This window comes from Dasypus novemcinctus, chromosome 20 (genome assembly GCF_030445035.2).
Source record: "Dasypus novemcinctus isolate mDasNov1 chromosome 20, mDasNov1.1.hap2, whole genome shotgun sequence".
NCBI lineage: Eukaryota > Metazoa > Chordata > Mammalia > Cingulata > Dasypodidae > Dasypus > Dasypus novemcinctus.
In genome coordinates, this window is record NC_080692.1 from 36,314,485 (window position 1) to 36,339,649 (window position 25,165).

At 34.5% G+C, this 25,165-nt stretch overlaps 1 protein-coding gene and 1 pseudogene across 16 annotated transcripts in view; both read left to right on the forward strand.

The window, feature by feature from the left end:
* ATF7IP (activating transcription factor 7 interacting protein) overlaps positions 1 to 25,165 on the forward strand; it is a 111,960-nt gene that overhangs the window by 59,532 nt on the left and 27,263 nt on the right. For all 16 annotated transcript variants that reach the window (XR_011646671.1, XR_011646674.1, XR_011646672.1 and 13 more), the window contains 5 exons: positions 14,124 to 14,189; positions 15,444 to 15,517; positions 16,081 to 16,169; positions 17,859 to 18,497; positions 23,383 to 23,447. Coding sequence is in view for 10 of the 16 variants with exons in the window: in XM_071210176.1 (XP_071066277.1) it covers positions 14,124 to 14,189; positions 15,444 to 15,517; positions 16,081 to 16,169; positions 17,859 to 18,497; positions 23,383 to 23,447 (933 nt within the window). In the remaining 6 variants the exon portion in view is untranslated. The remainder of the gene's footprint in view (positions 1 to 14,123; positions 14,190 to 15,443; positions 15,518 to 16,080; positions 16,170 to 17,858; positions 18,498 to 23,382; positions 23,448 to 25,165) is intronic.
* On the forward strand, positions 20,001 to 20,124 carry LOC111764597 (U11 spliceosomal RNA; annotated as a pseudogene).

Below are 25,165 nucleotides of genomic sequence, written 5' to 3' on the forward strand. Positions count from 1 at the left end.
AGCTGGCTAGGGCTCGTTTCTTTCTGGGCTTCCTCAGCTCAGCTGCTCTGTTCTCTTCAAGGACAAGCTATCAGGCAAATGGCTCATCTCTCCTCCTGGAACCCAGGATCAAAGTTCTCTCTTCTTTCATGTTTATGGAGCTCTCTTTCTTTTCTGTATATAGTCTTCTGTATCTTCTTCTGGAGCGAGTGTCCGTTTATATAGCCCAAAGGAGCTAGGACTTAATCTGAGTCACACCCTACTGATGTGGTCAAATCAAAGCCCTAATCTTATCAGGTAATTTAATCAAGACATCCTAGCTGAATCTTAATACAGTCAAAGGGATCACACCCAGAGGAACAGAGCAGTTTACAAATATAATCCATATCTTTTTGAAATCCATAAATAATATCAAACTGGTACACCCCTCACCACCAACACTTTGCATTGGTATGGAACATTTGTTACAATAGATGATGGCATAGTTTTATGATTGTACTGTTACTTTAAGTCCACAGTTTAACTTAGGGTTCACTGTGTTGTGTACTTCCATGGATTTAAAAAAGATTTTTTTCTTCTCATAAATCTAACATTTCACCTTTTAATCCTATTCAGATATGTATTTAGGTGCTGTTAAAATGTTGTGCTAGCATCACCACCATCTGTTACCAAAACATTTCCATCATTCTAAATAGGAACCATGTACATTTTAAGCCTTAACTTCTCATTCCCTATCCCTTCCCTGTCCCTGTATTCTAGATTCTGACTCTGTAAATTGCTAATTCTAATTGTTTCAAATCAGTGGGTTCATACAATATTTGTCCTTTTTTGTCTGGCTTATTTCACTTAACAGGATGTCCTCACGGTTCATTCATATTGTTACACGTATCAGAACTTCCTTTTTACAGCTGAATAATACTGTTGTATGTATATACCACATTTTATTTATCCATTCATTGGTTGATGGGCGTTTGGGTTGCTTCCATCTTTTTGCAAGTGTGAGTAGTCTTGCTGTGAACATCAATGTGCAAGTATCTGTTTGACTCCTGTTTTCAGTTCTTTTGGTTGTATATCTATAAGTGGGATTGCTGGGTCATATGGTAATTCTATACCTAATTTTCCGAGGAACTGCCAAACTCTCTTCCACAGCAGCTGGACCAATTTACATTGCCACCAAACAGTGAATGAGTGTTCCTGTTTCTCCTCATCCTTTCCAACACTTGTTATTTTCTGAGTGTTTAATAGCAGCCTTTCTAATGGATGTGCAGTGGTATTGATTAGCATTTCTCTGGCTACTGATGTTGAGCATCTTGATTTTTTTTATTTTTTTTTATTTTTTATTAATTTACTGTACTGGGGATTGATTGAACCCAGGACCTCATATGTGGGAAGCTGGTGCTCAGTCACTGAGCTACATCTGCTCCCCTGAGTTCTTTTGTTCTTTTGTTCTTTTGTTTACTTGTCTGTTTTTGTTTGTTTGTTTGTTTTAGAAGGCACTGGGGATTGATCCCGGGACCTCCCATGTAGGAATCAGGTACTTAACTGCTTGAGCCACATCCACTGTCTTGAGCATCTTTTCATGTGTTTTCTGGCATTTGTATATCTCCTTTGGAGAGATGTCTATTCAAGTCTCTTGCCCATTTTTTAATTGGGTTGTTTGTCTAATTGTTGTGAAGTTGAAGGATTTCTTTATATATTCTGGGTATTAAATCTTTATTGGATATGTGGTTTCCAAATATTTTCTCCCATGTCTAGGTGGTTGTTTTACTTTCATGATTAAGTCCTTTGAGGCACAAAAGTTTTTAATTTTGATGAAGTCTCATTTATCTGTTTTTTTCTTTTATTGCTTGTGCTTTGGGTATAAAGTCTAAGAAACCATTACCTAACACAAGTTCTTGAAGATGCTTCCCCTTCCCTACGTTTTCTTCTAGGAGTTGGATAATTCTAGGTCTTATATTTATTTTTTGATCCACTTTGAGTTGACTTTTGTATATAATTTAAAGTTAGGGGTCCTCTTTTTTTTTTTTTTTTTATTGCAACTGGAGATCCATTTTTCCTAGTACCATTTATTGAAGAGACTATTCTTTCCCATTTGAGTGGTGTTTGCCATTCATTAGAAATCAGTTATTAATCACTGAAGAAAACTTGACTAAAAGGAAAGATGAAAACTATAGCCTGGCTTTATAGCATAGTAAAACTACATGTGAAGTTAGAATATGGGTAAATTTGCATATGTAAGACTTATTTTCTTTGAAATGGAACAATATATGTTAGCACTACAAGATGTGATATCAGATCCAATAAACACACATTATACTAACTGAAAGAAACCAGACACAAAGTACTACATATTGTATGATTCCATTTATATAAAATGTAAATATAAACCAATTTACAAAATTGAAGTTAGATTAGTGGTTATGTAGGGCTGGGTAAGAACTGCTAAAAGATGGGGAGTTTTTCTTTTTGGAGTGGCGAAATTGTAAACTTTTAAAGGTGATGAATGTAGAACATTGTAATTATACTAAATGCCATTGATTATACACTTTGGATAGATCATATGTATATGAATATAAATAAAACTGCTAAATAAAGTTTGGCATCTCGCCTCTTAACTGGCTCATAGTAGTCCTCAATAATATAATTATATAATATGTGATGTTTTGCATCTGATTTCTTTCATTTAGCATAGTATTTTACTGCCTTCCAGATTTATCAACATTATATGAACTGATACATATTGTATCAGTTCCATTTCTTTTTATGGCTGAATAATACTATATTGTATGGATATACCATGTGAATCCAAATTGCAAAGGAAGAAGTAAAGTTATCTTTATTCGCAGATGAATGCATCCCATATACCTTGGTATATTGTTTTTATTTTTTTTTTTCTCTAAATAGTTCCTAATCTCATTTCTAATTTGTTCTTTGACCCATTGGTTACATTGTATATTTTCCACATATTTGTGTACTTTCTGGTTTTTCTGTTGCTGTTGATTTTTCTTCCTTATTTATATTCTGTCCAGCTTTTCGGCCCATTTGTAAGAATGGGCATTGAAGTCTTCAACTACTACTGTAGAACTGTCGATTTCTCCCTTAAAATCAGTCAGTGTTTGCTTCATATACTTTGTGACTCTTTTGTTAGGTATGTGTGTGTGTGTAATTGTATCTTCTTGATGGATTGCTCCTTTTATCACTATGTTATATCTTTTTCTCCTAGTAGTTTTTAAACAAATACTAATATAGCCACTCTAGCTTTTACATACTTTTTACATGGAACATCTTTTTCTGTCCTTTTCACTTTCAGCCTATTTGTGTCTTTGGATCTAAAGTGAGTGAATCTCTTGTATACAGCGTAAAGTTAGGTCATTTACTTTACCATTCTCTGCCTTTTAATTTAAGAATTTAATCCATTTACATTTAAAGTAATTACTCATAATAACTTACATAGTTCTATGATTTGTTTTCTATATGTCTTATAGCTCTTTTTTTCTCGAGTTCTCCATTTCTGCCTTTTGTGATTTATTAATTTTCCCTATTGTACCATTTTGATTCCCTTCTTGTTTTTTTCCTGTATGTGTTTTAGTTTTACCCTCAGTATTGGCATTTTAAAAATTATTTTTAATTGGCGCTTTTTTTTTAAAGATACATGGATCACAAAAAAAAATGTTACATAAAAAAATATGAGGTTCCTATATACCCGATACCCCTCCCACTCCTTCCACATAAATATTCTCTTTCATCGTTATGGTACATTCATTGCATTTGGTGAATACATTTTGGAGCACGTGGATTATAGTTTATATTATAGTTTACACTCTCTCCCAGTCCATTCAGTGGGTTATGGCAGGATATATAATGTCCTGTATCTGTCCCTACAGTATCATTCAGGACAACTCCCAAGTCCTGAAAATGCCCCCATATCACACCTCTTCTTCCCTCTCCTTGCTCTCAGCAACTCCTGTGGCCACTGTCTCTACATCAGTGATACAATTTCTACCATTGCTACAGTCAACAATAGTTCTATAGTAAAATACCAATAAGTCCACTCTAATCCATATTTTATTCCAACATCTTGTGAACCCTGGGATGGCAATGTCCACTCCACCTCTAAATTGAGAGGGGGCTTAGATCCCACATGCCTGATGGATGCGATTATCCTGCTTGCAGCTGTAGACATTCTCGGTTCTCTGGAGTGGTGGTTGACCATCCTTCCTGTTAGCTGGCCTGTTTTTAAGTCCAACTAACTAGAGAGTAGATGTCGCAACTCTACTGAGACTCAGGGCCCAGCTGACACATGGCCAGTCCAGAGATTCAAGTTTTCTGAGTATACACCAACCCCAGTGCCAACCACTGTTTCAGTATAAGTGACAGAAGAGGCGTGTGTAGAAAGGTCACATCTGAGTCTATCTCCATCACACTCAGGAGCACAAATTCCGAAGTAGGGCCAACTGGCAAGGCATTGAACTCCAGAGCCATCTGCCATGACTGTAGAACCTGTGTGTCTCTGTAGCCCTCAGGAACACCAGTACCTGCTGTTATATCCTACTTTGGCTGTCTTGGATCCTGCTGAGACGTGCATAAAAGCATGACCCCTCTGATGACCTCCTGACTCATTTTGAAGTCTCTTAGCCAGAATAAACTCATTTGTCTTTACCGTTTTATTCAAGGTCTTTTTCTAGTTGAATCACCAGCTGGTGCTTGGTGGTAATCCCTTGGCACCAGGGAGGCTCATACCTCGGAGTCATGTCTCACACTGGGGGTAAGATAGTGCAATTACATGCTGAGTTTGGCTTAGAGAATGACCACCACATCTGAGCATGGAGGCCTTCTGGAGGTAACTCTTAGGCACCCTGCAGCTCTAGGCCTAGTTGAAATTTCAAGCACACAGGCTCATAAGCATAGTCATCAATATCACGGGCCCACCATTGGACCATCCTTCACTGATCTTTGCCCTTGCACTTGGGGAATTGTTGCTGTTCCATTGGGGAATGTGACAGAGCTCTCCTGTCTAGAAACTCAGCACTCCCTCAGTTGCATGTATAATTCTACCTACTATGAAAATGCCCAACAAATATCTGAACATTTTTATATACCCTATATACATGCCCTGGAGAACTCCCTCCCACCCATGCTCCTCCCCTGCCATAGTTGAACCCCTCTGTGATCTAAAAATTCTTCAAAAATGAAACCAAATTCAATTAATAGTAAAGTGAAATAGTAATGATAAGTTTAAAGATTAGAAATATAATACATATTTAGAAAAACTAAAGTAAAAAATAAGTTGGGGTATTAAAAAATGAAAAATATCATCAAACTTTGTTTTTGACGTTTTGTAATTCATCACTGTAATAGGTGTTTCTCTGTATGTACAGTGGCAAGGCAAAATATTAGCATTTTAACTTTATAACTATTATGTTTGAATTAAGGCCACCTTCTTTTCAATAATATACAAAAACTGTTCCTGTATAGGTTCATCCTCTCTTTATGTTGTTGTTTTCACACTTTTGTCTTTATACAGTTGTGTGCCTAGTAATATTGCTTTATGATCATCGTTTTATACACTTGTCTTTTAAATGATACCTGAAAAAAGAGTGAGGGGCAGTTACAAACGAATTATGCCATACTAGCTTTTAGATTTACCTATGTAGCCTCCCTTACCATCTTTCTTTATTTCTTCATATGGCTTCTAGTTACATTCTAGTGTTCTTTCATTTCAGTCTGGAAGACTCCCTGTAGCATTTCTTGTAGGGCATATCTACTTTTGAAAAACTCCCTAACCTTTTGTTTATGTGGAATGTCTTAGTTTCTTCATTTTTAACGATAGTTTTGCCAGATATAAAATTGTTGGTGTTCTAGTTTGCTAGGCTTCTAAAAGGCAGATACTGAGAATTGATTCAACTTTTAGTAATAGGAATTTATTTTTACAAGCTTACAATTTTGAGGCTGAGAGAAATGTCCAAAATCAAGGCATTATCAGGTGATACTTTCTTCTGTAAGACTGCCTACAATCCTGGACTTCTCTGTCACATGGGAAAGCACATGGGGCAGCGTTCGCTGGATTCTCCCTTCTTTTGTGGGTTTCATTGCTTTTGACTTCTTGCTTCCGTGGTCTCTCTGAATTTCATTCTCTTATAAAGGACTCCATTAAGGATTAAGACCTTCCCTACGTGAGGTGGGTCACATCTTAATTTAAGATCCTACTCACCAAAAGGTCCTATTAATGGATCCATACCCATAGGAATGAATTAAAATTTTTTTTTTGTACCTCACTTTTTAAAGACTTTATATTTAGACAAGTCTTAGATTACAAGAAATGTACCTAAAAAAGTAGGCAATTCCCCTATACTTCACTTTCTACCCTCTCATATTTTTCCCTATTAATAACATCTCATATGAGTATAGTGTGTTTGTTACAAGTTTTTTTTTAAGACTTATACTCTTCCTTTTATTTTTACTTTTCCTTTTTTTATTTTTTAAGATACTTACATTACATAAATATTACAAGAATATAAAGGCGTGGATTAGCTTTAAGAACATTCTTTCCTGTGGTCCATACAACTTTAAACTATCAAAATTGGTTTGCGATTTTTTCCTTTCAATAGTTTTAAGTATGCTGCCTCACTGCTTTCTGACCTCTGTGCTTTCTGATGAGATATCAGGTGTCAATCATTTTTAGGATCCCTTGTAATTTAACAAGATGCTTTTCTTCTGTTTTTCAGATTAGTTCTGTCTTTCAGTAATTTGACTATAATGTGTCTGAGTGTGGATATCTTCAGTGTTTTCTTTCTTGGAGTTTGTTGAGTTTTCTCAACAAATCCCAAGTGTAGATTCATACCTTTCATCAAATTTGGGAAGTTTATAGCCCATTATTTCTCCTAATATTCTTTTTCTTCTCTCTTTCTGATTTCTTCCTGTGAGACTCACTTTATGCATATGTTACTATGTTTGATAGTGTCCCACAGTTCTCTCTTGCTCTCTTCTTTTTTCTCCATTCTTTTCTCTTTCTGCTTCTCAGACTGGTTAGTCTAAATTTATGTGTCTTCAAGTTCACTGATTATTTCTTTTGCTTGCTTACATCTTCTCGCCCAAATCTGCTAAACCCTTCTATTCAATTTTTTTTTTTCATTTTAGTCATACTTTTCTGCCCCAGAATTTCTCTTGGGTTTCTTTTTATAATTTCTAACCCTTTATTGGAATTTCCTATTTGGTGAAACATTGTTCTGTTTTCCTTTTATTCTTTTTGTCTATTGATTGTTTTAGCTCTTGGAGCATTTAAAAACAGTTGATTTAAAGTCCTTGAGTAGTAGATCAATATCTTGCTTTCTTCAATTTCCTTTTTTCCTCCTATGAATGGACCATACATTCTTTGGAGGCCTTATCATTTTTTGTTGAAAACTGGGTATTTTGAATATTTTATTGTGCTTATCTCTGGAAATTAGATTCTTTCTCTCTGGTGGTGGTATTGTGTTATGGGTTTATTGTTGGTTGTCTTTTCTAAACTATTTTTGTAAAATCTATATTCTTTTTTCATATTTGCCCACTGAAGTTAGCATAGTGGTCAGCTCTTGTTTTGACAGTCATGTTAAACTCTTGGATTCAGAGAAAGAAGATGAGGAAGGAAGAAAAGGGAAAAAAAAAACTTGCCCCGTCTGCAAGTTAGCTCTCTTGGGGCACTCTTTGTTTTGCCAGGCCACTTAAAACTCTCCCTTTGCCTTCACTTCCTGCTTGTGCTGAGCCAAAGGTGAAAGCTTAGTGTTTTTCAGCTGTCTTGAGCACACACATATCCTGCCCTCCATAGGTGCACACCTTCAAGATCCCCTCAAGTAAGCCACCCCTGCTTTGGGAATGGTCTGAACTGGAAGTAACAAAGGGAAGCCTTTGTGCTAGTTCTTGACATAACTGCCAGACAGGGTGAGAACCACAGTCATAATTCTCTGAGAATAATGTTCGAATTGCTCCCTCTGGCACCAGCCATATGTACCTGTTGTGTGTACTGCCATTCCCACAGCGGCTGCTGATCTAGAGTGTGGGGGATGGTAGGTAAACAATTTACATGACAGTGCACTGTTACCACAAGCGATGACTTCTTCACCAGGCTTCTGTGGTTGTATTAAGTTTTTGGCTAAACTTAAAGTTCTGCAAAAGTTTATTCTGAGCATTTCTGCTAGTTTGTTAGTTGCTTTTGGAGTTAGACTAAGTTTTCGACTTTGCTCTGCCATTTTTGGTGCCACTCACTGTGTTCAAATATTTAATAATTGGGAAGCAGATGGGGCTCAAGTGATTGGGCTTCCGTCTACCACATGGGAGGTCCAGGGTTCGATTTCCGGGGCCTTTGATGAAGACAAGGTGGCCTGTGCAATGTACTTACCTGCGCTATAAGCTGGCCTGCACGGAAAGCTGGCACAGCAAGATGACACAACAAAAAGAGACATAGAGGAGAGGCAGTAAGAGATGCAACAGACCAGGGAATGAGATGGCACAAGAGATTGAGCTCCTATCTCCTGCTTGGAAAGGTGCTAGGTTTGGTTCCTGGGGCCACCTAAAGTGAAGACAAGCAAACACACAGTGAGTGGACACAGAAAGCAGACAGTGTGCACTGAACAGTGGGGGGTGGAGGGGAATAAATGAATAAATCTTTTTAAAAAAAATTTAATGATTATTTTCAAATGACCTAGCACTTAAACCTATATCATGCATGTCCTTCAGCAAGTACTTACATACTTTATTGAATTATTTACTATTTTTTAAATATAACTGATGATAAATGCCTTAAAAATAGTGCCACATTATTTATACTAGTTATGTATCCCTCTCCATAACAGTTGATAGGTATGTGCTCCTGGATTACATATACTCTCATTTGTTTAATATTTCTGAATTATTTTGGCAAATGTCAGTATGAATTTTGGGAAAATCAGAGTTAAAAAACATTTGAAAACAAAATCAGTGGCCAAATACGGCTCAGTAGGTAATTTTGATTTAATGAATAAACAATTTAACATATTCTTTGTTTTAGTTTGCTAAAAGCTCCTGGTAGCAATATACCAGAAATGAGTTGGCTTTTACAGTGACATTTATTAGGTTAAAAGCTTACAGTTTTGAGGCTGTGAAAATGTCCAAATCCAGGGTTTCATCAGGTAGTGCTTTTCTCCTTGAGGACTGGCTGCTGATGGCCCTGGATTCCTTTACATGTCAGGGTACAATGGCAGCATTTGCCTGTCTTGGTCTCTCCCTTCTCAGAACTCCAGACCTCATTGCCTCCAGCCTTGGCTTTTCTTTCTTCTGGGTTCATCAGCTTCTGGAAGCTTCTCTCATTCTCTGCAGCTTTTTTTCCCCTGTGTCTGTGTCTTTTTTCCTCTATTTGTAAAGGATTAAGACCTACGCTAATGAAATCAAATGGGCCTTAACTGATCCAGTCAGAGGTTCACACTAGGTTCAATTTAAGGACATAATTTTCTGGGGTCCACAGAAGACTCAAGCCAACACATTCATTAATTTAGTGTCATTGGCTCCTTTTACCGAAAATTCAAGTATTTGTAATCAGTTTCTCATTACAAATGGTATATAGTGTATTCACTATAAAATTATAAATTCAGTATAAGAATAGAATTGCTTAAAGTAGATAAGTTTTAGAGGAAAGTTAATAAAGTTCTCAATTCTGCTATATTCTTTAATGTATAGGGTCCTCTAGGTATAACAAATTAGATTTTGTAAGTATTCCAGTTATTTGCCATCCTTATATATTAAAATTTTAAAATGGACTGGTTTGGGATTAAAATCTTTTTTTCATTTTGAATAATATTGGTTTGCTGTATAATAAAACTTTTGTCTTAAGACTTAAAAACTGGTTTAATTACTAACTTCTGTGTATTAAACGTATATTTTTTAAGAACTTAATGATCAGTTTTGGAATATTAGGGCTAAAACTAGTAGAGTATGAAAATCAAAGGAAAAGTATAAATTTTAAATAGTTAAATATGAATTAGCTAAATAATAATTTTATATGGTTTATATGGTTTTGATTAGTGAAAATGTTTCATTTGTATTTCTCTCTTTCATGGTGCCAAATTGTTTAAGTTATATCCCAACAGTTATTTATGTGCTTTTTATTATTTTTTTTTTAAGGAGGTAGATGTGTAGTTTTTAACTATATGTATGAGATTAGAACTGTAGATACTTCTAGGGAAATCTTAAAATGGTAACAAATGTCATTTGTTGTGGATTCAGTAACAAGTCTTTAATAAAATAGATATTAACAACAAAATAGTTCTCTTCTCTACCTTTCCCAAGCCATGCTTTCCTGAAAGGAAGAAATTATGGAAATTCTAGACTGTTTTTATCAGAACTATAATTAAATTACCACGTATCAAAACCTGTAGGCTTGGGAAGCAGATTTGGCTCACCTGATAGAGCGTCCGCCTACCACCTGGGAGATCCAGGGTTCAAACCCAGGGCCTCCTGACCCGTGTGGAACTGGCCCACATGCAGTGCTGATGTGTGCAAGGAGTGCCGTGCCACACAGGGGTATCCCCTGCATAGGGGAGCCCCACGCACAAGGAGTGTACCCCGAAAGGAGAGCCGCCCCACATGAAAAAAAATGCAGCCTGCCCAGTAGTGGCACCACACATGGAGAGCTGATGTAACAAAAAAGAGACACAGTTTCCCAGTGCCCCTGACAAGAATACAAGTGGACACAGAAGAACACACAACTAATAGACACAGAGAGCAGACAGCTGGCGGGAGTGGGAGAAAGTTGTATGCTCAAGCCAAAGTAGTGTTAGGTGGAAAATTTATAAAACTGTAGACCTACTAGTAACAAACAGGAAAGATAGTAAAACATTATGTATTCGTCTCTTATGCCAGAAAGACACCACAATCACAAACTTAACCCAGAGCAGAAGGAAAGAGTTAATAAAAATTCTCCTACCCGCCAAAAAAAATACTATTATGATGATGATTCATGAAAGGAAAAGGTGCTACTTTGAAAAGCCTTAAACCCAGATAAATCTTTGATCTAGAAATAATGGGGGTAAGTACAAATAAACTACAAAAGAAATGAAAAAGGAAACAGATTTAAAGGCGATTCTAAAAATAAGAAAGTTACATACAACCGTATGCCAATGCAGCCGACTTTATCTTAAGAAAATACAATATGAGATGGCATAAAGGAATTAGAAAGCCTAAACTTTCTAGTTACTCTAGAAGTAGTTAAAACTTGTACTCAAACATTTACCTCTAAAATCATTGGTCTTAAGGCAGTTTTACTAGAAAATTTGGGCAAGTCTTTCAGAAACAGATAATTCACATATAACAACTGTCTACAATATAGGAGAAGGTAAGACCTCATTTTATGAAGCAGGCTTTACTGGTATCTTGTATCACAAGAAAAGAAGATCTATAGTCCATTTTTATTTCCCAATATGGGTTTTTTCGACAAATGCAAAGTATTATCAATTAGATTTCACTATGCTGACAGAGGGAGAATGAAAAATAATATGGTCGTCTCAGTAGATACCAAATAAGCATTTGCTAAACTTAACCAGTCATTCATGAAGAAAATAGATAAGAAGTCTCTTTAACTTTGCAAACTGTTGTAAATATACTTTATAGTGGAGCATTGGAAGTGTAAGTTCATCCTTGAGAATATGACAAGGATTTCCAGTATCAGTGCTGCTATTTGGAGCTCTTACTATTCTTTGCCAATGCATTGAGGCTTGGAAAAGAAATGGATATTAATGATTGGTGAAAAGGGAACCCAAGAGAACTTATCAAACAATTTGAATGAATAAGGAAATTTTACAGCTGCTTGATAATAGGTCAACACATGTTAGTAACTTTTCTATGTATCAGTAGTAACCAATTAGGAAATGCAAAAAAGGTTTCGCATATATTTATTTAAGAAAATAAGTGCTTAAGAATAAACCTATTAAAAAATTTTAAAGCCATTATGCAGAAAAAGACCAGAAAAAGAGATCTTGAATCAACAGAGCTATTCCATGTTCCTAGGTAGGAGGATTTCAGAGTATCCAGAATTTCAGCTGGAATTCTCATGGAAATGAAATAGCTGTCAACACATCCTAGAATGCAATATTCATTACCTGCAATTTGGAAAATTTAATTTTGAGTAGTTTTTACTGATAATAATACTTCATTTTTTTCTCTTCAGTCTTTCTTCCCCACAACTCACATCCCTGTACGTAAATCTGTGACAGCCTAATCCAACAAACAGTTTTGAATAGTAGACAATATGTGTGTTCAGTCACTAGTTAATTTGGGAATACTAGTATTATTAGGCCAAACTTCATGCATAATTACTCTTTCACACAGTTCCCTTGGTACCAATGCAAAGAAATTTCTGGTTTGTCTAGTATAGAACGTTACTTTTCTCAGCTAAAAATATGACTTGTTCATAGATTTTTAAAGGGCTTATGGAATACTTGCAAAATAGACACCCACACATAGAGACCTGATGGCAGATTTTTGAATTACAATTTTAAAAATCCTATAATATTCTAGGTAAAACAACAGAAACCTGCACTTTGATTTTGTTTTTATAATATTAAAATGGCCAGAAGATACTACATTTGTGTCCAAATTTTTATTTTCTTTTCATTACTAGTTTAATTTAATGATAATTCTTAAAAAGGATTTAAGTAGAAATAGAATAGTACTGCACATAGTACACAATTTGCAGAATACCCAACCACCAAAATAGTCTGAGTAAAGAAAAAAAAAAGAAAGACACTCTTATATAAGATGGGGTACAGAAAACAGCTTCCCATATGGCTTTCTTCAAAATGTTACTTGAAATATTTTAGTCCTCTGAAAGGTAAATCCATATTAAGAATATGAAATGATGCTGTATATGTCTTTGGGTCTTGATAACATATATAAATAACTAAATCTCTAAGAAAATCTCTACTTTTGAAAGTCACAGGTGATTGCCTAGTCCATATAAATAGACATATTTTACATTATAAGGTTTGGGCTTCCTTTGGAAGTAACTTCTTTCTGTAAGAAACTTTCAAAGTTAATTTTTTTTTAGTTTTATAAATCTTTTTATATTGTGTAAAAAATTCTGCGGGAAGCTCTTAAACATCATGAACAGGTTCAAAAGTTTAATATTCTGGAAAAATGTTTAGCAACAGCAATAACAAAAAACAATTGTCACGTCTATGCTATGCAGAAGACTGAAAGGAAATGAAACATTCATATGGTGGTATGATAATTTTCCTTTTCTTTTGCCTTTGTATGTATGTGCTGTTTTTTTGTTATTTTTTGTTTTTTTGTTTAATTTCTTAAATTTTCTTAATATTTACTTGGGCAAAATATATAACCAGGCAGTTTGTATAAAGCAATATAAATGATTAATAAAGTAAGTTTGAAATATAGTCGGTCACTGACAAATATTTAACTGATAACATTCTTACTGAAGATTAATAGAATACAAAGTTAAAACTGAATTTTTCAAAGAGTAATATTATATGGTCACTCAAATACACTACTCTTGAAGGTATAAGTTGCTAAAAACCTTTCTGAAAAGCATTTATGCAAGACCCTTTGTCCATGGAACTCCACTACTAGGAAAGTAATCTAAAGGAAGAACAAAGTTTTACGTGTCAGTTGCAGTGTTGCTATACAACAGCATGACATTGAAAAACATTTTACCTACCTAGTAGGAAGGGAAGTGGGTAAATAAATCATGATTTGATATAATGTCATATATATAGCCGTTAAATAGTTTTGGCAAGAAGTCTTTTATGACCCACCAATATGCTTATTTAAGTATTTCTCAGTGATAAAATTTTTTTCTTTTTTAAAAAGCATATATGTTCAGAAATGTATTTAGGTGAAATACATTTCTTGGAGCAAAACTGCTAATCTTCTAATTAAGAGTGTTTACCTCTGGGTATTGACATCAGTGGTCATTTTAGATTTCATTATGTTTATTTGTATTTTCCAGATAAATTTATATTTTACAATCAGATTGCCTAATTTTCTTAGTTGTTATTCTGTGAGGATAATCTTATGTATATGTAATTTGTTATACATGAAAGGGTTATTTCTTAATGCTGTAATGACACTTGATTTCCATTTATCTATCTATCTCTATCTATCTATCTATCTATCTATTTTAGGCCAAGATAGCCAGGTTAACCAAACGCTTTGGAGCAGCCAAAGAAGATCTTAAGAAAAGACAAGAAGTAAGAATTTCTCTTTGTGCCTGGTTAATAGTTAGCTCTAAATGGTAATCTTAGGAAATGCTGAATTAGAGAAAACTTGTCCTTTATTGAAGGTCTGAATTCTCATTTTCTACTGTGCACCCTCTCCGTCTCAGGGTTATAGTTTTAGAACAAATTATTAACCCTTTTATAATCCTTACTTAATATTCTCATTTATCAGCACTAAATTAGTAATGTACTTTAGGTTTAAATATTGAATTAAGTCCAAACACCATAGAATACCATAAATGCTATCTGGTTGGTTAAATTCATTCTTTTATCCTATATAAAACAACAAAATGTTGTTGATAAGATTAATTTTTTTTTTCTTGACATCATCTTAAACACTTAATGTCTTTGGTTTAACATGTATTATTCATATACCTGTTTTAGTTGCTCAATGGGTTATTTATTCCTTTCAATTCAAGAAATAAGTGATAATAGTAATTAATGATGGAGACCCAAGTAATGGTAATATGTAGCTGTCGGAATTCCATTTTATATTCCCTATTTTGGGGAGAAAATGCTAAAAATAAGTAGATACCTAAGTTTAGAATTGTGACAGATTTCTTTATAATTATTTACATGTCACGTAGTGCCAGGTAGTTATTTTTAAAACAAAAAATTTAAAAGTAATTTTGATGAGAGTTTTGATCTGGAGTGGGTTTCAAGGAATAAATATCTACCTTGCTTATTGGGTTTCTGGTGCTAATATGGTGCCTGCTATATACTAGGCATTCACGAGATATTTATTGAGTGAGCAAACCCAATTCTTTAGATTCTTTTTTTTTTGTAAGCAAATCAGTTTTATTGATACATACTAATAAAGCATACAGTTCATCCGAAGTGTGCGATCAGTAGTATTTGGTATAATCACATAGTTGTGCATCACTTCTTTAGATTCTTACTGTTAATTTTTATTGAGCTCTTATAGCAATAAGGTATTTTCTGTCTTTTAAAAATTTTTCCTAAGAACACTGAAGTATAGGAATCATTTTATTCATCTTTCTTTCAAGTGATTTAGCAGTTGCCTTACATAAATTAAGTGATGTATTTAAGATACTACACCTAACAAGTGACAGTACCAAGATTCAGATTCTTAACTTGTCTCCTTTTCCACTATATTAGAGTACTAAAGGATCAAATATTGACAAAAACATTTTAAAGATGCTATTTTTCCAAGTTTCTCTTATCTATTTGGTAAGTTTTATTTTTACCTTGGTGTTTCCTCTCTAGAGCCCACCAAATCCACCTGTATCACCAGGAAAGTCTGCAAATGATGCCAACAACAATAATAATGTATCCTACAGGTAAAAATTGTAACCAGTCTATATATCTAGTTTTAAAATAACAGAAGAAAATTCTGATTTTCTTTATTTTGTGGAAAAAGTTTTGAATGTAATCATAATGTATTTATATCGAAATAAATAGGTATTTTGGATTAACTGTGTTTCCTGCTTTATTCTAATTTTTTCGCTATAGATATTATTTTTGATCATTGAAAGGCTTCCTTTGGTCACTGTCAGTTACTTTACTTGTAGTAAAGAATATTATCTCCAGTAATTGAGAAATGCTTTGGTTAGGGGTGAGAAAAACTTCTTTCTGTAGATGTTAGTACCTACATTTGGTCCTGAAATAAAATAATTGTGGATATTAGAATATAAGAGGAAGACTTCCCTAATACCATACACCCCAACACTAAGAAGACTGTGTGCCAGCCATGCCGTGGGCATTTGCTTTGCAATTCAGAGCTGCAAAACTCAACAGTAGGCACCCTTCTTTCTTTTGGGCCACTATTTTCTCTCCCCATAAATTAGTATTCCCCAGAATGGCATATCCATTGACTATCTGTGTGAATATTTTCTTTTCATAGAAATGCAGGCACAGTGAGACAGATGCTGGAGTCCAAAAGAAATGTGAGCGAGAGTGTACCGCCATCCTTTCAAATCCCTGTGAATACAGGTAACATTCTCTTAACACTGAAATATATTTTCTTAGGAATTAAAGGTTTTACTTGTCATTTTTAAATATTTTTTGAGGTTGAAATGGGCTTTAAAAAAAAAACGAAAATGGGCACATTGGTCTAAAATACAGTGCCAAGTACAAAATTTTAGAAATTTAGGATAATAGGTAAGAATGCTAGGCTCATTCATTGATCATTTGAAAAATATTCACTGTACTTGGCCAATCCTCCAAATGTTCACACATTTCATTTGTAAATATTAATTTTTTAATTTCACTATCACTTCTCCTTAGAAAAGTCTCTTTAAGGATTTAGGAAGCTTGTCTGCTCACAGTGACATATACTGTTTTTTTCCAAGATTCTGATTTGGTTTTAAAGCTCGAATTTTATTATTGGCAATAAATAGTTGGTGGTTTTCCTTGTACTTGCTTTCCTTGGTTTATTTTCCTAAAAGATCTTCTAGGTACTTAAATGTGAATAGCCATAGTATGTTTGTAAGTCATTCTTTCAAGTGAACAATGGTGTTCCATGAAAAAGTTTGCTAGGTCAGCTTACAAGTCAGTCGCACAAGCACTGTTTCTTCAACCTGCTATTTCAACATGCCACATGATGCTTCATGTGTATTTCCTGTTGCTTCACACAGAGCATTAAGAAGCCCTGTACCCAAGGACTGAGATGTAATGAAATCAGTAGTTTTTACTATTTCATTAAAGACATTCTTAAGTGAAACTGACATTTTTTGTTTGTTTTTTTACTATGAACATTTGGTATAGAATACAGTGACAATTTGGTGCCACCAAATCAATTTGGTACCTTGATTTTTGTACTAAGGCAACCTAAGTTGTACTGTTGCTTTTGTTCCATCAGCAAATGTCCATACAGTAAAAAAAAAAAGTCAAATAATGTCTGTTTTCTCCTATGAAAATGGTTTTGATATAGCAAACTCCCTGAAAGTGTCTCAGGAACCCCCAGGAATCCTCCTCGATCACGTTTTAAGAACTGCTTCTCTAGTGTGCTTATGATTTTGGAAAAAATAGAGATCAAATGAGAGAGAAACTTGGTCATCTGCTTAAACCTGTTCAAATGAGAGAAAACACAAGTAGTTGAGCCAGCAGTACTGTAAATCTCCAGGGAGGCTTGTCTCTGGAGATATGTCTCTGCTTCTCTCTGCTGTTTGGCATATGCTCTCTCATTGTTTAATTCATCTCCTACCTTCAGTGATAGCTATTTTCCATATCATATGTCAATAGAGTCAATAGAAGGAGTCTTCCTCACTCTCCTTTTCTCAGGGAATTCAGTACAACATGATCCATAGATGACAGGTTTCACATTTTTGTAAAGATAAATGTAATCTCTAAGTTTACCTATTGTTCATTAAAGGTAATGTCTCTTTTCTAGATTTACTGCTTAGTTATTGAGCATGTGCTAAGGCATTTATAATGACTTCAGTGTAGTTTGAAAAATATATTTTTATACTTGTTCATTTTCATTTTTTTTAGTTTGTCCAGTTGGTTGCTCTAAAGTGATTGTAGTAATTTTTAGAGACCATGATCTAGATAGCAGTCTTAAAATGGAAAAAATTTCATTAAGACTTTATCTTATGCAATGTAATTAAATTTGTATGTTATATTATCTTAAGTGATAAATGAAGATAGCCATTTAAACTGAGATTTCTCTTCTTCCTGTAGTATCTTCAACCAATCTTGTCACACCTCCAACAGTTGTCAATAGTCAACCTAAATTGCAGACTCCAGTGACTTCGGGTTCTCTGACAGCAACATCAGTTCTTCCTGCACCCAATACAGCTACAGTAGTTGCTACTACTCAGGTGCCTAGTGGAAATCCCCAACCTACAATCTCTTTACAACCTTTGCCAGTGATTTTGCATGTACCTGTTGCAGTATCATCCCAGCCTCAGCTCCTACAGAGCCACCCAGGGACTTTAGTGACTAATCAACCATCTGGCAACGTTGAATTCATTTCTGTGCAAAGCCCACCTACAGTGAGTGGTCTTACCAAAAATGCAGTGTCCTTGCCATCCTTGCCAAACCCCACTAAACCAAACAACGTTCCTTCTGTGCCCAGTCCTAGTATTCAAAGAAACTCTCCTGCCAGTGCTGCACCATTAGGAACAACACTTGCTGTACAGGCTGTTCCAACAGCACACTCTATTGTACAAGCCACAAGGACTTCTTTACCCACAGTAGGACCAACAGGACTCTATAGTCCATCAAATAATCGAGGTCCTATACAGATGAAAATCCCAATTTCTGCTTTTAGTACTTCATCTCCTGCAGAGCAGAGCAGCACTTCCACCCCAAGAATTGGTAAGTCAGTATGTAGATTTAATAATAGAAATGCAAGCATGTAAATGGCCTTTAAATGATGGACCTTTTGACCTTTTTGAGGGGCAGTAGCTACTAGCATTGTTTGAAAAACCGAGTAAATAGAATTTCCTTGATTAGTTTTAGTAATTCTTTACTATCTAAGAGAAATGATGATGTTGAAATGGACTGGAGAAAGGGTATTTATTTTGAACTAGAGGGTAGTATTTGTATTTTAATTAATTTGGTTGGATTTTTCATTTAGGCTTTGAGGCAAACATTGTGAATTACTTTTCTGATACATTAGCCGAGAATATCTAAGCAGGACTGGTAATAATATTTTTTGAAGTATCTAATTGACAGAATACATGCTTATGAAGTAACATACCTTTGCTATCCATTTGGGATATACCCTTTGTGCATATATCACTAACATCGTCCAGATCTGAAGAGTTTAGAAATGGATTCTTCCTCCTCTCATTTATTTATTTATTTTTTTTAATTATTATTATTTATTTATTTATCTCCCCCCCGCCCCCACCCCGGTTGTCTGTTCTCTGTGTCTATTTGCTGCGTCTTCTTTGTCTGCTTCTGTTGTTGTCAGCGGCACGGGAATCTGTGTTTCTTTTTGTTGTGTCATCTTGTTGTGTCAGCTCTCCGTGTGGGTGGCGCCATTCCTGGGCAAGCTGCACTTTCTTTCGCGCTGGGCGGCAATCCTTACGGGGCGCACTCCTTGCGCGTGGGGTTCCCCTACACGGGGGACACCCCTGCGTCGCGCGGCACTCCTTGCGCGCATCAGCACTGCGCATGGGCCAGCTCCACACGGGTCAAGGAGGCCCGGGGTTTGAACCGCAGACCTCTCATGTGGTAGGCGGACGCCGTAACTACTGGGCCAAGTCCGCCGCCCCCCTCCTCTCATTTATTATAAAATATTTGATTGCTTCTTCTTTTCTCTTCACTGTTATTTATTTTCCCATATGATATGATTATATTGCATTTACTAGGAGTATTGCAAAAAAGAGATTACCTGTATATAAAATCTGCAAAGCTCTCCTGTGTCTTCCTTGTTCCTAGAAAGAATTTCTGAAATTATTTTTTCTTCATTTCTGACTTGCCATTTTCAAGTTTCAAATTACCAAATTACTTTTATAAGTGAGATATCCATGCGTTGCTTTTCTTTTTATCATGTAATCATAGTACTGTCTTTGTACTCTTTAAGTGTATCTTATAAAATACTGCACGCAGAAGGAGTAAATGAATGACAGATCAGATTTACTATTAGGCTGAAGTTGAATATCACCCTCATACAATCAATATACAGTAAGCAACTGGAATGTAAGAGTAAATGCATGAAATTTTGTCTAAAAATGTAATTATTGTTAATACTAGTATTTACAATTTAAATGTTTGACATAGTGCAGGAACAAAATTTCTTAGCATTGTCTCCCACCAAATTATTCCCTAAATACTGTGATTCATATTTGCCATATTTTAAAAGATGCTCTCCAAAGGGGTTTCTGTCATGATTGGGACACATTGGGTGCCTCAGTTGCTCTTTGTGCAGAATTGACATCAGGGAATTTCAGAAGCATAATTTTTGTTGCTAGGACAGCTGGTGATCATTAGTCTGATGGGAAGGGGAATGCTTTCTTCAAACTGAGAACAGTGGATGAGCAAGATAATTTCTGGGGTACTTTTTTCTTAATTCTTTGTTTTCTCATTCTTTCTATTTTTTAATATGTCAGGGTGAAAGACTGGCCCGAAAAAGTAAAACAACTTAAAAATTTATGAATGATAGTACTTTAAATACTTGTACACATATCAGAATTATAATTTTCATTATTTTGTTCTCTTAAAATTCTTGTGAACATTTGATGGCTCAAACAAGTTGTGTTCTCCCCAAAGTTATTGCACTCTATTAGCCATAATGTGTCCATTTTTTTCTATATCCATTTATTTATTTGACTGTTCCTGATTGTTTATGCATATAAAATTATTAATTTTCACAATATTATATATTCAGCATTTTATTTTTGCGATAATACATTTATACTTGAAAATATTTTATTATATATTTAACATGCACATATGTATTAACTTATAAATCATATTAAAGAAATCTTCAGTTCAAGTCCCAGGTTAGAATGCTTACCTACTATTGAAAGTTAATAATTAGATATTAACAGTTAAACCTGAATGACAAGTTTTGTTATGTTGTTGTTCAAATGTTGATTCAAATGACATTTTATATCCTTTGATAGTACATAATTTCAGGGGTTCCAAAAAGTGTTAAAGTAGGCATTTGGCTGTGTAAGCTCCCCAAAACCTAAACACAAGCCAAATACAAAATTTTGGATGAATGTGAAGGTTGAAGTCAAATTCATTGCATCCTTAATGTGATGAATTAAGTATAATTAAAACTTTAAGTCCTCTACTTATGTAGCTATTATTTACTTAATGAAAATATATGCTGTGTATCTAGACTGCATGCATTTGTGTATGTTTTATAATAATTCATTGGATTCTTGAGACTGTTATATTTTCTGTTGATAGTAAAGTAAAATGTCTCCTACGGATTGTTGGGAAATTTAAGTCTCAAATTATAGCCAATTTCTTCCATTCATTTATCAAATTCTGAAAGCCTATAGTATTCCAAGGTCCTTTAGATAGAAGCAGTATGGCACAAAATATTCCCTGTTCTTACTGAGCTCATTATCAAATAAGGAACCTAGCTGTTAAGTAAGTAAGTAATTATAAATGTGATGGGTATTAAGGAAGACTGGTTGACGTGAAAGGATATGAGAGAATATGGGAATATTGAAGAGGTTTGAAAAAATGAGTAGAAGAATGGAGAAAATAGAAAGCTATTAAAAAGTCTTGCAGGGGGTGACTTACACTGGTTGCAGTGTGGAGAATGGTTTGAAGGGAATAAGAATGTAGTATTAGAGTGCTCAGGAGGCTCTTAATAGTGATCTAGGCAAGAGATGGTTGTGTGGAAAAGATTTGAAAGTTACTGAAGGTTGAATTGATAGTAGTTGGAAACTTACTGATAAAATATTACGTGAATAAGGGAGATGGAGAAATCAAAGATGACTCGTTTTTAAGAACTTGTTAACTGGTTCTGTTTATCAGCATGGACATTAAGGCATAAACTTTGGGAGAGTGATACATAAGTCATATGTAGTACCTACTTTCATATTTTACTAAACATTTTATTCAGAGAATATAAGAAAACCAGGATTTAAAAAAAATGTTAAGTACTCATTATATAATTTCATACAAGTTTCATCAATGAAAAAGTTAAACATGAAGATTTTCCCTTCCATTTATGCTCATACAATGATCCAGCACCAGCTGAGGAACTGGTAATTTGTAAAACCCATTTGTGATTATGGTAAAGTGCCTTGTTGGCCAGAAGTGACAGTATCTTTTAAGCATAACAAAATAGGGATGTATCCCATAAAAGATTCTGAGCTTCAATTTCTGATTTTATACTTTTGTTTAGTTTTGTTGATGTGTTGATTGTTTTATAGCTTTTACTTTCAGAAGTAATCTAAGGTAGATATTATAATAAAGGAAAACAAAACAAGATAGATGAAACTGTAAAATTTTACATTAAGAATCAAGGAAAAAGACTTTAATTAATTAAAGGACATGCATATAGGAATATTACACAGTTCTGTGAATAACTGTTAGATCAAAGAGATATTCATGTTAGGTGAAAAAAACACTCTGACTTGCATGTGTCTGTATACCTAACATTTTAAAAAGGAGTTTAAACGGTTCCTTAATCTTGAGAAACTTTTTTGTGTGAGGATATTACAACAGAAAGTAAAGGTGAAGCTCCCTCCTTTACTTTTCATTTGAAACTACCTTTTATCTTCATTTGAAAATGAAAATGAGTTTCCAAGGGTAGGGAAAATTAAATTATAAAGGCTTCCTTACTTCCCTGTTCTACTCTCTTGTAACAGGTAGATGTTTATCCTAATTGATTTTTTAAAGTACAGATTTATGTGTATACTTACAGACATTTATAGTTTCACTTCCTGTATAATCATAACTTGTCTTCTTTTTTAAAAAAAAACATAGTTTACTTTATACGTATTCTGAAGATTTAAAAGGAACACTATATTTAACAAAGTTCTATCCCCAGAAAACAAGGATGTTTCAACATTAGGAAACCTAATATAATTTACCACATTATGAAAGAGGGAACTCTTAAATGATCACCTCAACAGATGTCAAAGATATTTGATAAAATTTAATGCTGTTTCCCTTTTTTCTCCTGTAGAAATTGAGGGAAGGGGAACATTCTGGAAGTAACTTCCGTATCTGTCTGTCTGTCTGTCTATCTATCTATCTATCTATATTTATTTGTTTATACACACACACATACACCTTGCACTTAATACAAATTCGTTGAAAAATAAAGGAAAAGTCATCTATGATTGAACTACCCAGATTATGCTTGTGTGTTTTCTCAGAATCACTGGGCTTATTAATTATACAAACATTTTTACCACATTGTTTTTTTCTCCAAAGATATATGGTAAGGAAGAATTAATTTTGTTTAACCATTCCCTCATGTTAGGACATTTACGTTATTAACGTCTTAAATTATTTCTCTGAGCTATTCCTTGGGATAGAATTAGAATTGCTGGGTCAATAGATATGTGAAATTTTTAAATTTGTGTTATGATCTTGCTATTTAAAGATACTGTTGTAGTGGACTATGAAAGTGTCCACTTATATGTGTGATATATTGATGCATAAAAATATTTAGTTGTAGAAAATTTAATGAATTTTTTTATATTAAGCATCCCAACCTAATACATTTGGGCTGTTTTTAAAAATGACTCTGATTTTTTTTTTCCTTTTGACTCCTCAGAAAACCAGACAAACAAAACAACAGATTCTTCTGCTAATAAGAAAGTAGCTGATAGCACATCACAGGTAAGACTTTTCCTTCTGTTTCAAAGTAAAATACTAATTAGAATCCACAGGAAAATGGATTTCCATCAGTATTGTTTATAAACTAAAAATTTTTTGAAATCTGTTTTTTACAAGTCCAAATATTTTCTAACAGGTTCTTTGTAATGTTTCAGGACAATTGAGTTTCTCTACTTATTGAATTTTTTAGAGAGATTAGTTTATTGTATTAACTAATACATAAACCACTGACAGTTTAGTTATTTGCCTTAATATAGTGCAGAGTTTCAGTTTGCATGAGTAAAGCTTATACATAGTTATCCTCCAGGATCTTTTTTTTTTTTTTTTTTTTTTTTTTTGAGTCATTGACTTAATCTTCTGCTACCCCTCACTATTATATTTCTTCAGAATTAGAAAATCTTTTTGGGGAGAAAGTCTTGGTCTTACTAATAGCTTGAGTAGTAAGCATTCTTCATCATATTCTTGTTACCAGACTCTTACTGGATATCTGATTTGGAAATGTTTTTCCCATTCTGTAGGTTGTCTTTTCACTTTCTTGATAATGTCCTTTGATGCACAAAAGTTTTTATTTTTGATACAGTCCAGTTCATCTATTTTTACTTTTGTTACTCATGCTTTTGGTGTTATGTCTTAGAATCCATTGCCAAATCCAAGATCCTATAGATGTATCCCCTCTGTTTTCTTCTGAGAGTTTTAAGGTTTTAACATTTTTATTTAGGTCATGGGTCCATTTCGAGTTAAATTTTGTAAATGTATGAGGTAGGTTTCCAACTTGATTTTTTTGCATGTGTATATCCAGTTTTCCCAGTACTATTTATTGGAAAGGGAGAATATTCTTTCTCTATTGAATGGTTTTTTGGCTCTCTTATTAAAAGTCAGTTGGTCTGCTTCTGGGCTTTCAGTTCTAATCCATTAATCCATAAATTGGAAAGTGTGGATCCTCCAGTTTTGTTCTTTTTTAGTATTGTTTTGGCTATTGGGTGTTAAAATATAACATCTTGCCTCCTGAGTTCATACATGTGCTCAAACACCCAATGTCTGGTTCTGGCCCCTGCTCTTTTCACATCCCCTCCATATCACAGAACATTCTCTCCCCCAGCGATAAGGCAGTCCTCTGAAAGTCACTTCCCTACCCTGAGAACAGCAAGCCTGGTACTTTTCCACCCCATATCTTTTGTCCCTCGACAACCCTGCCCATCCCCACCAGTTCAAAAGGTACTCCCCAGCTCAGATGGGCTGAAGTCTCACTTCAAACCACCGCCATGCTGGCGGCCTAATAAATTCCTGCCTGAATCTTGATCTGCTTTTGAGCCTCTTTAACCTGGGATCTAACATTGGGGATCCATTGCAATTCCATGTGGATTTTAGTATTAGCTTGTCAATTTGTATATAGAAATCAGCTGAGATCCTATTAGGGAGTATGTTAACTCTAGATCATTTTGGAGAATATTGCCATCCTAACCATATTAAGTCTTCTGAACCATGAACATGGAACATTTTTCCATTTCTTTAGATCCTTTTTAATTTCTTTCAATGATATTTTATTGAGTGTGGTGGATGTAACTCAGTGACTGGTTGAGCACCTGCCTCCCTTGTACAAGGTCCCAGGTTCAATCCCCGGTACCTCCTAAAAACAAATAAAAAACAAATTATTTTGTAATTTTCATGTATGCAATTTTTACTTCTTTTTAAAAACTTATTCATAGGTAATTTATTCCTTT